General features: G+C 40.9%; 2 protein-coding genes across 3 annotated transcripts in view; one reads left to right on the top strand and one right to left on the bottom strand.

Moving 5' to 3' along the window:
- klhl13 (kelch-like family member 13) overlaps nt 1-6,520 on the bottom strand; it is a 67,930-nt gene extending 61,410 nt beyond the window's left edge. Inside the window, exons 1-2 of the mRNA XM_061702953.1 lie at nt 6,449-6,520; nt 5,285-5,355 (exon numbers count right to left, since the gene is read on the bottom strand). Coding sequence (XP_061558937.1) covers nt 5,285-5,337 — 53 coding nt within the window. The 5' untranslated portion in view covers nt 5,338-5,355; nt 6,449-6,520. The remainder of the gene's footprint in view (nt 1-5,284; nt 5,356-6,448) is intronic.
- A 1,387-nt stretch (nt 6,521-7,907) lies between these two features.
- The window catches only part of wdr44 (WD repeat domain 44), a 17,305-nt gene continuing 9,423 nt past the window's right edge, over nt 7,908-15,789 (top strand). The window contains exons 1-6 of one of the 2 annotated variants that reach the window (XM_061703068.1): nt 7,908-8,399; nt 9,843-9,876; nt 10,763-10,837; nt 11,610-12,219; nt 15,352-15,500; nt 15,598-15,693. In XM_061703068.1, coding sequence (XP_061559052.1) covers nt 8,323-8,399; nt 9,843-9,876; nt 10,763-10,837; nt 11,610-12,219; nt 15,352-15,500; nt 15,598-15,693 — 1,041 coding nt within the window. In that variant the 5' untranslated portion in view covers nt 7,908-8,322. The remainder of the gene's footprint in view (nt 8,400-9,842; nt 9,877-10,762; nt 10,838-11,609; nt 12,220-15,351; nt 15,501-15,597; nt 15,694-15,789) is intronic. The other variant, XM_061703070.1, reaches the window with a different exon arrangement.

Here is a 15,789-nt window from a genome sequence, read left to right as displayed (position 1 = left end):
ACTCGTTACTGTGGCGACGACAACAGGAGTGGATCGCGCTGACTGTATTATAAGAACAAAATAGGGAAAAACGTGTTGGTGGTCACCAAAAAGGCCTCTGGTGGTTTAAAGGCCTCTTTATACTGACGCGGCCGACAGTGCCCGCATTGCATCACGTGACCGACGCATTGGGCCGCGCGGCCCCTATGCAGCCCCTCTGCGTCACTTGACCCGCACACGGCAAAAATTGTTGCTGCATGTAGAATGCCGCAGAGATCATCTCTCGTGATTGGTCTGTTTTAGTCACATGCTGTGATAATGCAGCCCGATGGGGGGCACAAGTCAGTGCAAACTGTCAGCCGGTCCCAAGCCCGGATAAATGCAGAGAGTTGCGTCAGGAAGGGCATCCGGCTTAAAACTTTGCCAAACAACTATGAGCGTTCATCCAAAGAATTCCACACCGGATCGGTCATGGCCTGGGTTAACAACGTCCGCCACCGGCGCCATCAACCTGCAGGGCGCCGTTGGAAATTCAGCTACTGTGGGTCGAAGTCAAAGAAGTAGAAGAAGCGGTGGAAAGCAGGCTCTTCGGCAGAAAGAGAAGAGGAAAGCACAGAGCCCGAACTGAATGTGGGGACTTTGAATGTTGGGACTATGACAGGAAAATCTCGGGAGTTGGTTGACATGATGATTAGGAGAAAGATTTATATATTGTGTGTCCAGGAGACCAGGTGGAAAGGCAGTAAGGCTAGAAGTTTAGGGGCAGGTTTTAAATTATTTTGCCATGGTGTAGATGGGAAGAGAAATGGAGTCGGGGTTATTTTAAAGAAGAGTTGGCTAAGAATATCTTGGAGGTGAAAAGAGTATCAGATCGAGTGATGAGGCTGAAACTTGAAATTGAGGGTGTTATGTCTAATGTGATTAGTGGCTATGCCCCACAGGTAGGATGTGACCTGGAGGTGAAAGAGAAATTCTGGAAGGAGCTAGACGAAGTAGTTCTGAACATCCCAGACAGAGAGAGAGTCATAATTGGTGCAGATTGTAATGGACATGTTGGTGAAGGTAATAGGGGTGATGAAGAAGTGATGGGTAAGTACGGCATCCAGGAAAGGAACTTGGAGAGACAGATGGTGGTAGACTTTGCAACAAGGATGCAAATGGCTGTAGTGAACACTTTTTTCCAAAAGAGGCACGAACATAGGGTGACCTACAAGAGCGGAGGTAGAAGCACGCAGGTGGATTACATCTTGTGCAGACGATGTAATCTGAAGGAGGTTACCAACTGTAAGGTAGTGGTAGGGGAGAGTGTGGCTAGACAGCATAGGATGGTGGTGTGTAAGATGACTCTGGTGGTGGGGAGGAAGATTAGGAAGACAAAGGCAGAGAAGAGAACCATGTGGTGGAAGCTGAGACAGGACGAGTGTTGCGCATCTTTTCGGGAAGAGGTGAGACAGGCTCTCGGTGGACGGGAGGAGCTTCCAGAAGACTGCACCACTGCAGCCAAGGTAATCAAAGAGGCAGGCAGGAGAGTACTTGGTGTATCTTCTGGCAGGAAAGGAGAGAAGGGGACTTGGTGGTGGAACCTCACAGCACAGGAAATCATACAAGGAAAAAGGTTAGCTAAGAAGAAGTGGGACACTGAGAGGACCGAGGAGAGGCGAAAGGAATACATTGAGATGTGACACAGGGCAAAGGCCAAACAAGAGGCATATGATGACATGTATGCCAGGTTGGCCACTAAAGAAGGAGAAAATGATCTATACAGGTTGGCCAGACAGAAGGATAGAGATGGGAAGGATGTGCAGCAGGTTAGGGTGATTAAGAATAGAGTTGGAAATATGTTGACTGGTGCCAGCAGTGTGCTCAAGAGATGGAAAGAATACTTCGAGGAGTTGATGAATGAGGAAAATGAGAGAGAAGGCAGAGTAGAAGAGGCAAGTGTGGTGGACCAGGAAGTGGCAATGATTAGTCAGGGGGAAGTGATAGCAAGGGTGGAGGACTTTAAATACTTGGGGTCAACCGTCCAGAGCAATGGTGAGTGTGGTCAGGAAGTGAAGAAACTGGTCTAAGCAGGTTGGAACGGGTGGAGGAAGGTGTCAGGTGTGTTGTGTAACAGAAGAGTCTCTGCTCGGATGAAGGGCAAAGTTTATAAAACAGTGGTGAGGCCAGCCATGATGTACGGATTAGAGACAGTGGCACTGAAGAGACAACAGGAAGCAGAGTTGGAGGTGGCGGAAATTAAGATGTTGAGGTTCGCTCTCGGAGTGACCAGGTTGGATAAAATTAGAAATGAGCTCATCAGAGGGACAGCCAAGGTTCGATGTTTTGGAGACAAAGTTAGAGAGACTCTGGACTCTGCATCTTTTTGCACAATTGTTTTTTGTCAATGTCTTTATGTCCCCAAAGTGTTCTGTAAATTGACTGTTTGTTGTACTAGAGCGGCTCCAACTACCGGAGACAAATTCCTTGTGTGTTTTGGACATACTTGGCAAATAAAGATGATTCTGATTCTGATTCTGATTCTGAGAGCAGACTTCAATGGTTTGGACACGTCCAGAGGAGAAATAGTGAGTATATTGGTAGAAGGATGATGAAGATGGGGCTGCCAGGCAAGAGAGCTAGAGGAAGACCAAAGAGAAGGTTGATGGTTGTCGTGAGGGAAGACATGATGGCAGTTGGTGTTCGAGAGGAGGATGCAGGAGATAGGCTTATATGGAAAAGGATGACGCGCTGTGGCGACCCCTACCGGGACAAGCCGAAAGGAAAAGAAGAAGTCACATGCTGTGATGACTACTCAGTGTTCCCCTTGGTTCTACAGACCATCTACGCCGCTGCCTTCTTCATTGATTTTGCAGTATAATTATACATATCATCTGGTCATCTAGGTCCATCTGTTCTAGCAGACACTGTTCCACGGTCGCCATTGTTGTTGCTTTGTTCCGGAAAGCAAAGTAAAAACGGCTACCGGAAATGGCCAAAAAATGCAGAGGAAACTCCCCCCTGTGGTGTCCTAGCCAGTACCAGCTGTATCAACACCCCCCGACTTGGAGGAGAACTGCAGTACATTTTCAAAACTGCACACATGGGTTGCGCTCGAGTAGAACGGCAAATTGCGTGCGGGATAGCCGCAGAGACGTCAGCGCGGTCGCCGCCCGCATGAATATAAAGAAGCCTTAAAGCTTGGCTTGGCTTGAGGTATGTTCCCATACTTTTAATATGATACGGCTCCCAAGCAGGCAACAAAATGTTATGTAGCCTAGCAAGCTAGTGCTAGCACTAACGGTTGTGCGTGCCATTCTGTCGAATCATGCTCTAAAGCAGGGGTGTCAAACTCAAATTCACGGTGGGCCGAAATTACAAATTGGGACAACGTCTCGCGGCCAAACTCAATATTTAATGAAAAATCACTCCGATGTGCATGTTTCCCTTCTCTGCAGAAATCTAGCGTTAAAGTTTATCATATGACAACAAACTTACATTTTGCTTAAACACTGAATCTGGAATAAACAAACTTTAATATAAACGAGAAATCTAATTTGCGATAAAAGACATCAGTGGTATTTGTTTGTTGTTTTGTATTTAAATAGATAACATGAATTCTTCTGTCTCTCCATCTTCTATTTATCTAACTCCAACTACCTCTTTTTTATGTAAATCTTTTTTCAAAGGCCAACAACAAAACAACCCAAAAAAATAAAAATGTCCTTCAATAAAAATCCAAACTTCAAACTATTAACAGTCCCTGCCTAGGAGTTGTTAAATGGCATTAAAAAAAAACCTATTCAATTATGTTATATACTTTGTTACAGCCACGTTGCTCCGCACACGACAAACAGGTCTGTCTTTTACTTTAGTGAACAGACAATCTGCCTCCCACCTGTCTTGGAAGTGAACTGTTTTTCATCTTTCGTTTGGCCATTTTTGGGAAGGGGAAGTGTAAATTTGCTCGAGGAGACTGGTAGCATAGTTGCTAACGACTGCAACAGAAAGGGAGGGGCCGCTCGCCTGTCTAGAATGATGGGCCAACACACCAGCAAAGCATTCTGGGATTTGTAATATTAGTGGCGCTTGTGCTATATACTGGCGGGCCAGCTCTAATACACATTTGATATTGTCTTGCGGGCCAAATATAATTACATCGTGGGCCAAATGTGACCCCCGGGCCAGAGTTTGACATATATGCTCTAAAGTTTTGGTGTGGGTGAAGTAATTTAATTACAGAAAGTTAGCATCCATTATTTCTGTCATGTTGTAATGTTGGTTTGACCTGACTGATTAGAATACATGACCTGACTAGAGCAGTGATTTCCAAACCTTACGGAGCCAAGGAACATATTTTACAATTGAAAAATCTCACAGCACACCAACAATAAAAAATGTCACAAAAAGTGGATACATTAATTACTGTATGTACTTCCTGCCATCTAATAGAAGACCATTAATTTGTTCTGTCTGTCACTGTGCCTCACTGGCATAAATAGATTAACAAAGATACATTATTTATGGTAAATATATTTTTTTGAGCAATTAAGTACAATATTATATACACTGTCTGTCACTGTGCCTCACTGGCATAAATAGATTAACAAACATACATTATTTATGGTAAATATATTTTTTTGAGCAATTAAGTAAATTATTATATACAGTAAATGAAAAGGTCATTTAAATAGACATCTTGTGATCGGATCGGTGATCGGTTATTGTTTTTTTAAACTCGCTGATCGTGATCAGTCCCTAAAATCCTTATCGTGTAAAGCCTAGTCATTATGGGATATTTTATGTATTTTTTTTTAAACTATACTGAAATCAGCTTTGGAATAATATCATAGCAAAATGTGGAACAAAGTGTGTGAATACTTTCTGGTGGCAGTGTATATGTAAGAAAATCATATTCACAGATATGAAAGGATCTATAAGAAAATAAATTTACATCAAACTAACTACAAATTTGTCCCATACTTCTGCAGCAGTGGTTAAGCACAGTCCTCAAGTATAGCAGCCTAACCAGGTAACCATTACAGGATCCATTTTACATGTACCACCAGCAGTTGGTGTCACATTCTGCCATGAAAGGCAGACATAAAAGCTTTTCTTCAGATGGTGTGACAGATTTACTGCCGGAATACACTGCCAGGTCAAGCTAGGCGTGATAACTGTTGCACTATATGTGCTGTTTAGTAATCTATCTGGTGTCAAAAGTTGATTGTACCCACCCTCACTGTGGGTGTCATTCAAACTCCTCTCTCCATAAAGTTTAACAACTATCAACTGTTGCTCATGATGTAATAACATTGCACATTACCTGTCATGCAGACCAATTGGCATTGCGTCCCCTCTGTGCACAGGGTGCTCCATACCCTTGCCACACAACACCTTTGGAACCAAAACAAAGTGCTTTCACTATGATATTCAATATCAGTCAACAAATGGTCCATCAGAGTCACGACGGCAACATTTAAGAGCAAATCAGTACAAACGGGAATACTGTAAGTGTGCCCTATGTTTGGATGCCTTAATTTACCTTGTGGTGAGGAGTTCAAGAAATCTCTCCCACAATAGTAACAGTCACTTATCCTGAAATTAAAGTCTGACAGTCAGACAAATTACCATTACAATGCAGATGACGAATTTAGAATTGTAACTACTGTACTCATCTTGACAGGTCTATGCAAATTGGTAGTCCTTGAGGCCAGATGACGCTGAAATATGCCATCTTACTTTTCCATCTCAAGTTTAGATGTAGGCTCATTGAATCTAAAAATATCTGCCTAGTGTATTGCTGCTAAAGCGCAATATTCATCATCAGTCGAAATAAAAGGCTACTTCTTGGCTCATGTAATTGAAACGCGTCAAAGTGATTCAAACATAACATGATTAAAGTTTTTTTTACCTTTCAATGGGGCAATGAAATGTAATGTAAACGCAAGGGAAGTGAAGTTAATACGTAAAAATGGAATGTGTCCAATGAGTTAGCTAACTTGTTAATGAGCAAAGAAAAGTGCCGTCTGAGTTTGACGATGTGAATGAGTCGATTAAAACAATACATTGCCACATGATCGCCGCTGTCACGCTGCAAAAAAAGCTCATTTTCCGGTCATTTACAGTGAACGTTGTGTGAGAGCAAGCTAATGCTAACAGCTTAGCTAAGCTAACTCGTCAACGTGTATTACTAGCTACCTCAATAAACATTAAGAACGGCCGACAGTGATTTTGTCAGTTGTGTTTACTGGTAGCTATTCTATACATATATTTTAATAGTTTAGAACTGCTACACAAGCTTGGTCTTAATGTGAGTGAGTTGGTCGCATAGTTAGTTGCTACTTGGTCCGGTTGATTTGCCTCGAACATTTAATAGACCGACTGGTTGTCAACCTGTTGTCCGTTGAATTTAATGTTCTATATTGTGTTAAGATTACAGTATGTGTAATAAGTACTCTCTGTAAAGTTTAAATGATAAATTCCATACCTTCAACGACGAGGTAACGCTGACAGATGTCCTTGTTTTCCTTCCAAGCCCTCAAATCCACTTACAGCAACGGACCCGCCCACTCAGTTTTAGCCAATCGTATTTTAACTTACTGGTAAAGCACGACCATTCTAACTTTTAATTGGTAGAATAGTATGGCAATCTTTTCTTATTGGTTCAAAACTTCCGTTACTAAATACGTAGTGTTTCTCATGAGGCATTCTCATAAATTTCCAAACATTTATTTCTCTTACTATATTTGAGTTATACATCAAAGAATAACATGACACTTAGGAATTTTAAATCTCTATGAAAAAATCTTTAAGTCCAAAGTAATTTTAAAAAAGTGATTTTTGAAAGTTAAACATCAAATGTTACTGATTTTTGCTTTTATAAAAAACACACACCCACACCGATGCAAACCATCGTGGTTTGCAACTTTAATTTTCAAACTAAAGGTTAGTAACCTTTCCGCTGGGTTAAATTAAATATACTGTACCAGAGCCATCTAGGGGCTCCATGGGGCCATCAGCAAAATGTACTTTTGGGACTCTCTCTTTCTGCCAATAATATTGATTATTAATCATCAACTCAGTGTTAACACTTGGTGCAACTGTGCAGGGTTTTTAATCTCAAAAGGCAGCACGTTCAAGTACACGAGCAGCCTGGTGTTGATTTACCCCTACAGTAAATGATCGTGCAGGGGGGCTTGGCCCGATTATGTTCCCCCACGACACTGCGGGTTCTCTTTAGGAGTGACCAGGTTGGATATGATTAAGAATGAGCTCATCAGAGGGACAGCCAAAGTTAGATGTTTTGGAGACAAAGTTAAAGAGAGCAGTCTTTGATGGTTTGGACACATCCAGAGGAGAGAGCTAGTGAGTAGTATATATTGGTAGGATGATTAGGATTGAGCTGCCAGGCAAGAGAGCGAGAGAAAGACCAAAGAGAAAGTTGAGAGATGTAGTTAGGGAAGAAATGAGGGCAGTTGGTGTTAGAGGAGGATGGGCGTAGATGGAAAAGGATGATGCACCATGGCGAACCCTAACAGAACAAGCTGAAAATGAATAATAATAATAAGAAGAAGAAACAGGGGCTTTAATTGCTTTTGGTAGGGCTGAGCAGGTGCTTACTTCAGTTATGTCTCTGAAAGGGCCGGATAACGGGAATAATCTTAATCATTTTATACAACGTCGATTTGCAGTGTTCGTTCCTCTGTTACTCAGACTAAGACTCCCATGCAATAGGATGCAGTCCCACCTCCACTTTAAATTCCTCTGTCACAGATACAGCACACCTCCCCACTGTTCTGCTACCCTCATACATGTCCTGTACTCTTCTAACACACTTCTTTGCCACTCCAGACTTCCGCATGCAGTACCACAGTTCCTCTCTGGGTACTCTGTTTACAACTTCCAATTAAAGCAAAGAAGAAGAAGCACACCAAGGCCTATGCCCCGCCTTTTGAGTACTGGCTGACATTTTTTCTTTCTAGAAATGGGTTTGTTTATAAGGCTGGCCACTGCCTCCGAACAGCTAGAACAGCTAAGACGCCATTTTTGCTTATACTTTCGTAGAAGAGACAATAACTACAAATAAGTAAATGATAGCCGACTTGTTATCATTAATTGGCGGTTTTGTAGATATAATTGTAGAGTTGTGAACCTTTCGCCGTGTATCCATGCAGCAAGTTCAGCACAATGTAACGTAATGCGGTGACGTTGACAGGAAAGTCCGAGGAAGCCAAGACCAAGCCATATTCATGGTACTGTTCAGACAGAAGTGTCATCTCGCTTAACTAGTTCGCATGTTGTTGTTTTAGCAGCTGCCCGGTGTTTAAAACTGGCTAGCTAGGGTGCTCATTTCATGTTAGCATGGCATCAGACACGAGTGACACGGAGGAGTTCTACGATGCTCCAGAGGACGTACATTTCAGCCCATCTCCCAACGTGTAAGGAAACGTATTTTGTTATTATATAGGAATCTTCGTAGCTAAAACAAAAATGTACCGTGAGTTTTACTTTGTGTTGTGCCCATCTTCCAAGAAAACAGCCTGTAAGAACGTTATCTTTTTATAGTATTAATATTCGTTGAATAGACAAACTTGAGTTGGAGGTCATCAGATCGCTGTAATCATTAATTTTCAATGCAACAAAATATGTAATTATTTTACGTGATAAACATTGCTAGGGGACGGTCTAGTCGTGTGCTCAACGAGTCACTTGAGCCAGATTCTGTATTGATCGTGGGAATATTGTTGTCAACAAAACATTTTCCCATTTGATACAATAATACACTACATTGCCAAAAGTATTCGCTCACCTACCTTGACTGAGATATAAAATTAAGTGGCACCCCATTCTTAATCCATAGGAGTTAATATGACATCGGTTCTCCCTCTGCAGTTACAACATCTTAAACTCTTCTGGAAAGGTTTTCCACAAGGTTTAGGAGTCTGTTTATGGGAATTTATAACCATTTTTCCAGAAGTCCATTTGTGAGGTTACACACTGATGTTGGATAAAAAGACCTGGCTCTCAGTCTCCGCTCTAATTCATCCAAAAGTGTTCGATAGCGTTGAGGTCACAATTTTGCAGGCCAGTCAAGTTCATCCACATCAAACTCTCGCATCCATGTCTTTATGAACCCTGATTTGTGCACTGATGCACAGTCATGTTGGAACAGGAAGGGGTCATCTCCAAACTGTTCCCACAAAGTTGGAACTGTCCAAAATATTAGCCACTGAGCTCCATGGAGTGAAAGAAACTGAATGCTTCAGAAAACCAAGAGATTTTGGACAATCAAACAGTTCAGGCATTACCCCTTCTTATTCCAACATGTCTGTACACCAGTGGGCAAAGCAAGGTCCACAAAGACGTGGATGAGAGAATTTGGTATGGATGAACTTGACTGTCCTGCAGAGTCCTGCCCTCATCCCGAGAGAACACCTTCACCAGTAATTTTGGGTTGATTTTGAGTGGACATTGAGCCAGGCCTTCTCATCCAGCATTAGTGTGTGACCTCATAAATATACCCCGGAAAGAATGAGCAAAAATTCACATAAACTCATTCCTAAAGCTTGTTAAACACCTTCTCACAGGTTACTGTTACAGCTGCCAAGGGTAGACCAACATCACATTAAACCATATGGGTTTTGAATGAGGTATCACATAAAATCATATGTGTGGCAAGGCAGGTGAGCAAATACTTTAGGCAATATAATGTATGTGCAGTGTTGCAAGACTCTTGAATGTCAGAAAAGTTCCCAAGTACTGGTAGTTAGTCATGGCATTAAAAATGGAAATCTGTACTGTATCATCTGACAATTTGGAGGTGTGTGATAACTAGTAATTTTATTATTAGTTATTTTTAACCATGTGTCTGTGCCTTTTAGGTCTCCTGCAAAGTTTGTCATTCCTTCCCTTAAGGTATGTTTGTTGAAGTTGTAGGTTTGTGAGGAATTTAACCAAGTGATTTTGATTTTAACCTCGAGTTTTGTTACCTTCCAAATAAATGTTTTGATTTTTGTATGAGACCCTTGCAATAAAGTATTAAACTAAATTTATCTGCTCTGTGTTTCCCCTAAGCGGAAAAAAAGTTAATGAATGATCTTGTTTATTCTTATAATTAAAAAAACAAAAAAAGGTAGAACATTCAAAGCCAAACAGCTGTAATCAGAAGGGTACCAGTTTTTGCGAAAATAAAGTATGTGAACCATAGACGCTCAGTGCAGAATGGCAAATAAAAATTATTCATTATCAATAGGATTGCCAAATTATTTTATCAAGTAGTTACTAATGCAATTAGCATGTATCTGAAAACATAATTATGAATGACTACAAGGAAAATGACCATAGGATCAGCAGAAACATTTTTTATTGTCCATTACTTTCCATTGGATGTCTGTCAGGTGCCTTGATGGTGTGAGTAGTTTATTATACAGTAGTTACTTTCTCTTTAGATTTGCGTGACAGTTAAGAATATTGAATCTTAAACTATTCCTTCATTTAATTAATATTTTATGATAGCGAGAACAATTTAACTTTTCATGATTTCATTTTGGGGGTAAAATGTGTAAGTGAACCAGTACTACAGAACAACTTGTTTGACTTTGGAGGTTCCAATTTATACCTTTTCAAAAGAAGTTTGGGTTTTAAGAGAGAGGAATTATAAGAAAAGCCCCAAACTACTTAGCTGTATATTTACTCATTTGAACAATTACTACTAAAATGTCCATATTATTTGATCACATTTTCAAAAGTAAAACAAATGTATTATATTTTTTAATTTCACAAAATATTTCATTATTAACAGCTGTCGCAGAGATCTGATGAGGATGACAGTTGCGGAGAGGCTGCCTGTGAGACTACTCAAGAAGATTCCCTACATGTGTGTTTTTATCCCTTACTGCTGAATAACACATAAATGACTAGAGTTATCTGGAGTCAGATTGATCTTTTACGCACTCTTTCTTTTAGAAAGAATATCCAAAGTTTAGGATCGTTTCACACACAAAATAGAAGATAAAGTGTAATGTGTGGACTACAAGGCAAAACTAACTCGCGTACCACAACAGCAAGTCTATTACTGCCAAAACAAGGTATCGATGTATGCTATTTTAATATAGCGTACCACTGCTAATTAGAATGTAATGTAGTTCCCTCACAAGTGGTCAATGATAGAGACAGCCGCTGGTGCACTTAATTGCTATTGAACGATTTGTAACAAATAAACATGTAATAATCACATTCATACATGAACAGCTGAGGCCAAAACTGAAGCCCAGGCACTCAACATGCAGACTGGCTAACGGTTAGGCAGTTAACAGCCAGCCGGTAACCTGAACTCACGACAGGCATCTCTACGCTCTCATTTGCTGATTCCATGTCACTCACCAGTTCAGGCCCCACCTTTTAAAGCCACCAACGCTCAAAGGGACAGATATGGCAGGTGGCAACAATAATACCTGCACCTTATATGCATATATTGTTGTCTAAAAATGTAAAATAAAATTTTAGGCAATTAGTCAATGGCATAATCAGTAGAATAATTGATTTCTAAAAATATTCAATAGCTGCAGCACAAGTCAGTAGACTTGGACAGCCGTTATTGTATGGTCAAGTGAGCTAAATTTTCTTGTTTATTTTTTTTGATCTTGTAGATCATTGATAGTATCATTGAGGAGAGTCAAATGGAAAATGGTGCTGTCGCCGAGGTGTTGGATCAACTCCATGTTGATGTGACTGTGGAAGCGGAGTCAAAGGAAAAGAGTAAGACCCAGGAAGTTCCTGTTGTGGCATCAGTTGCAGCTGATGAACCGCAGCCTATTGAGAGGCCTGAGGAGCAACCTGAATGTTCGGTGACAAACGGAGTGTATTCTCTGCCTGCCCCCAATCCGGTGGATGTCCCAGGACCTTCAGTTGGAACACAGGAAGGTGTTCAGCCCCCAGACATCACCAGCACAATAGGACAGAGTAACTCCGATGGGGCACTTGTAGTCGCAGAAGGGGAGCAGGAGCACAGGTCCGCTGACATTTTAGAGCAGGTTCCGTTTGCAGACAGGCCATCGGCCTCTATGGACACATCAGGACCTACAAAACCACCACGGCAGTTTACGGTAGAGCCAGACATTGTAGCCAGCACTAAGAAACCTCCACCGTCACGACCGCGCCCTCCCAGCGGAGCTCCTCCACCAAGACCGCCTCCACCGGCTTTGCAGAGTCACCCTTCCAAGAAGTCTCAGGAGTGTCTCAGGCCCAATATGCTTGAAGGTAAACAAACAAGGTCCTTTTAAAGATATCATTGTGCAATATGTTGGGTGTCAAAACAACACTAAAGTAATGGTATAACAAGAGGAAATTAAATGATCTTTCTACAAAATTGTAGAGTGAGGGTTTATCCATTCATTCAAGTGTTTAAAGAGGCTTCTGTCAGTACTTGAGCATGTCTTCTTGGACTTTGCTTTGTACACTCGGGCACAGTCAAGCTCTTACAGAAAAGGACCTTCTTTGAAAGATTCTCACAAAGTATCCCAAAACGTACCTTGCTAAGGAGTCGAAATATAATTCAGAAGGCACGAGGGGTCTTATCTAACCCCTGATTGATTGATTGCATTATATCAGATGTCTCTCAATTTTGTGTGATAAGAGCTTGATGTTTCTGTTTTATCGCAGCCTTTAGGGAAACACAATGGTCTGAGGCTTGTGTACTTATTACTGACTTATGCAAAGTGTGAGTAAATGAATAACAAGCCTACAATGTTCTGGGTTAATCATAGATGCACAGTCACAGACTTTTCTGATCACTACTAGAAATATCCCTACTAAAAACCCACGCAGGCATGGGGAGAACATGCAAACTCCACATAGGCGGGGTCAGGGATTGAACCCTGGTCCTCAGAACTGTGAGGCTGACGCTCTAACCAGTTGGCTACCGTGCCGCCACTACTAGAAATAGTTAAGTGAAAATGTAATAATGTGGTTTGAGCTACACTTGATTTTCAAAAGGCAGATACGGGCTAGGTCATTTGTAAATGAATAAATAAAAAGGTGTTTAAGTAAAATAGTGTATTTTAATAATAAAATAAAAATTATTGTTTTTAAACATATCATTACAATTTATTTAATTTTTCTTATTTTATTGTAATTTTTTATTTTATCCAAAAGAATTACGTCAATTCCTCCAGCCATCCATTTTCCGAACCAATTATCCACACTAGGGTCGCGGGCGTGCTGGAGCCTATCCCAACTATTTTTGGGCGAGAGGTGGTGTATACACTGAACTGGTCGCCAGCCTATCGTAGGGCACATAGAAACAAATAACCATTCACACTCACATTCACACCTATGGCCAATTTTAGAGTTTACAATTAACCTACCATGCATGTTTTTGGGATGTGGGAGGAAACCGGAGTACCTGGAGAAAACCCACGCAGGCACGGGGAGAACTCCACACAGGTGAGGCCGGGTCCTCAGAACTGTGAGACAGATGTGCTATCCAGTCATCACCATGCTGCCCGTTTATGTACAACCCCAATTCCAATGAAGTTGGGACGTTGTGTTAAATAAAAACAGAATACAATGATTTGCAAATCATGTTCAACCTATATTTAATTGAATACGCTACAAAGACAAGATATTTAATGTTCATACTGATAAACTTTATTGTTTTTAGCAAATAATCATTAACTCATAATTTTATGGCTGCAACACATTCCAAAAAAGCTGAGAAAGGTGGAAAAAAAGGCTGAGAAAGTTGAGGAATGCTCATCAAACACCCGTTTGGAACATCCCACAGGTGAACAGGCTTATTGGGAACAGGTGGGTGCCATGATTGGGTATAAAAGGGACTACATCCCACAGGTGAACAGGCTTATTGGGAACAGGTGGGTGCCATGATTGGGTATAAAAGGGACTACATTGACTGCCCGTGACCTTCGATCCTGTATCAAAAGCCGACATCAATGTGTAAAGGATATCACCACATGGGCTCAGGAACACTTCAGAAAACCAATGTCAGTAAATACAGTTCGGCGCTACATCCGTAAGTGCAACTTGAAACTCTACTATGCAAAGCAAAAGCCATTTATCAACAACACCTAGAAACGGCGTCGTCTTCTCTGGGCCCGAGCTCGTCTAAGATAGACTTGCAAAGTGGATAAGTGTTCTGAGGTCCGACAAGTCCACATTTCAAATTGTTTTTGGAAATTGTGGACGTCGTGTCCTCCAGCCCAAAGAGGAAAAGAACCATCCGGACTGCAATGGACGCAAAGTTCAAACGCCAGCATCTGTGATGGTATGGGCCTGTGTTAGTGCCAATGGCATGGGTAACTTACACATCTGTGACGGCACCATTCATGCTGAAAGGTACATACAGGTTTTGGAGAAACATATGCTGCCATCCAAGCAACGTCTTGTTCATGGACGCCCCTGCTTATTTCAGCAAGACAATGCCAAACCACATTCTGTTACAACAGCGTGGCTTTGTAGTAAAAGAGTGCGGGTACTAGACTGGCCTGCCTGCAGTCCAGACCTGTCTCCTATTGAAAATGTGTGGCGCATTATGAAGCATAAAATACGACAACGGAGACCCCGGACTGTTGAACAGCTGAAGCTGTACATCAAGCAAGAATGAGAAAGAATTCCACCTACAAAGCTTCAACAATTAGTGTCCTCAGTTCCCTAACGTTTATTGAATGTTGTTCAACGACAAGGTGATCTAAAACAGTGGTAAACATGACCCTGTCCCAGCTTCTTTGGAACGTGTTGCAGCCATAAAATTCCAAGTTAATGATTATTTGCTAAAAACAATAAAGTTTATCAGTTTGAACATTAAATATCTTGTCTTTGTAGTGTATTCAATTAAATAGAAGTCAAACATGATTTGCAAATCATTCTGTTTTTATTTGTTTAACACAACGTCCCAACTTCTTTGGAATCGGGGTTATAAATTGATCCTATTTTTTTATTATTACTCACAATTAGATATTTTTTTAAATGTTAACTGTACATTTAAAATAGTTAATCCTATTTTTGTATTACTTACAATTATTAGATTAAACAAAGTTAACTGTACATTTCAAATAGTTATTACCAATATTTTTCACTTTATTTACAATAAATCCTTCAACAAATTATTTAATGAGCTAGATGGAGAATAAGACACTTTAATAAATGAAATCAATACATTTTAAAGAATAAATAAAATGAATAAATATTTTAACAAATTTTAGGATAAAGAGCTAAATACTTTTCCCACTCCTGTATGTCCGTCACTTTACATTTTAAAACTGTATTAATCTTGTTTGTTAACCTAAGTTTACATTTCCTCAAATGCAGATGCTTTTCTAGAGATTGAACAAATAATGTTTCTTGCACACATTGAGTAAATAGTATTGTCTGCAGTATCTGCTATGAATCCAGTCAGCAGCGACCCTCTGGAACCATCTGGTCTGATGTCTCCGAGTAGCACTGTGAGGAGTTTAACCAGAGAGTTGCAGCACTCCTTGGATCTGGCCAGTGCCACCAGTGGGGACAAGGTGGTGACCGCACAGGTCAGTCACGCTTTGGTTGCTAAATATCACATACAGTATATGGTGTGTGTTCTTGAGTGCAGCAGTTGACAAAGAATGGCTGTTTTGTGGATTTTAGGAGAATGATGGTGAGGAGGCCTTGTCTCAGGTTGAAGGACAAGTTCCAGGCCCTCAGCGTCCACGCTCCAACTCTGGTAGAGAGCTCACTGACGAGGTAGACCCTTGTGTGTGTGTTTTTTTTTTGTCTTTGCGGCTTTTATTTCTCTTGGCTTTAAGCCATATCCATGTTGTAGTACATAGTTTACACCAA

Source organism: Phycodurus eques, chromosome 17 (genome assembly GCF_024500275.1).
Source record: "Phycodurus eques isolate BA_2022a chromosome 17, UOR_Pequ_1.1, whole genome shotgun sequence".
In the NCBI taxonomy this organism is placed as follows: Eukaryota; Metazoa; Chordata; class Actinopteri; order Syngnathiformes; family Syngnathidae; genus Phycodurus; species Phycodurus eques.
Note: the sequence above shows the minus strand (reverse complement) of the source record. Positions and strands in the feature narration are given on the sequence as shown.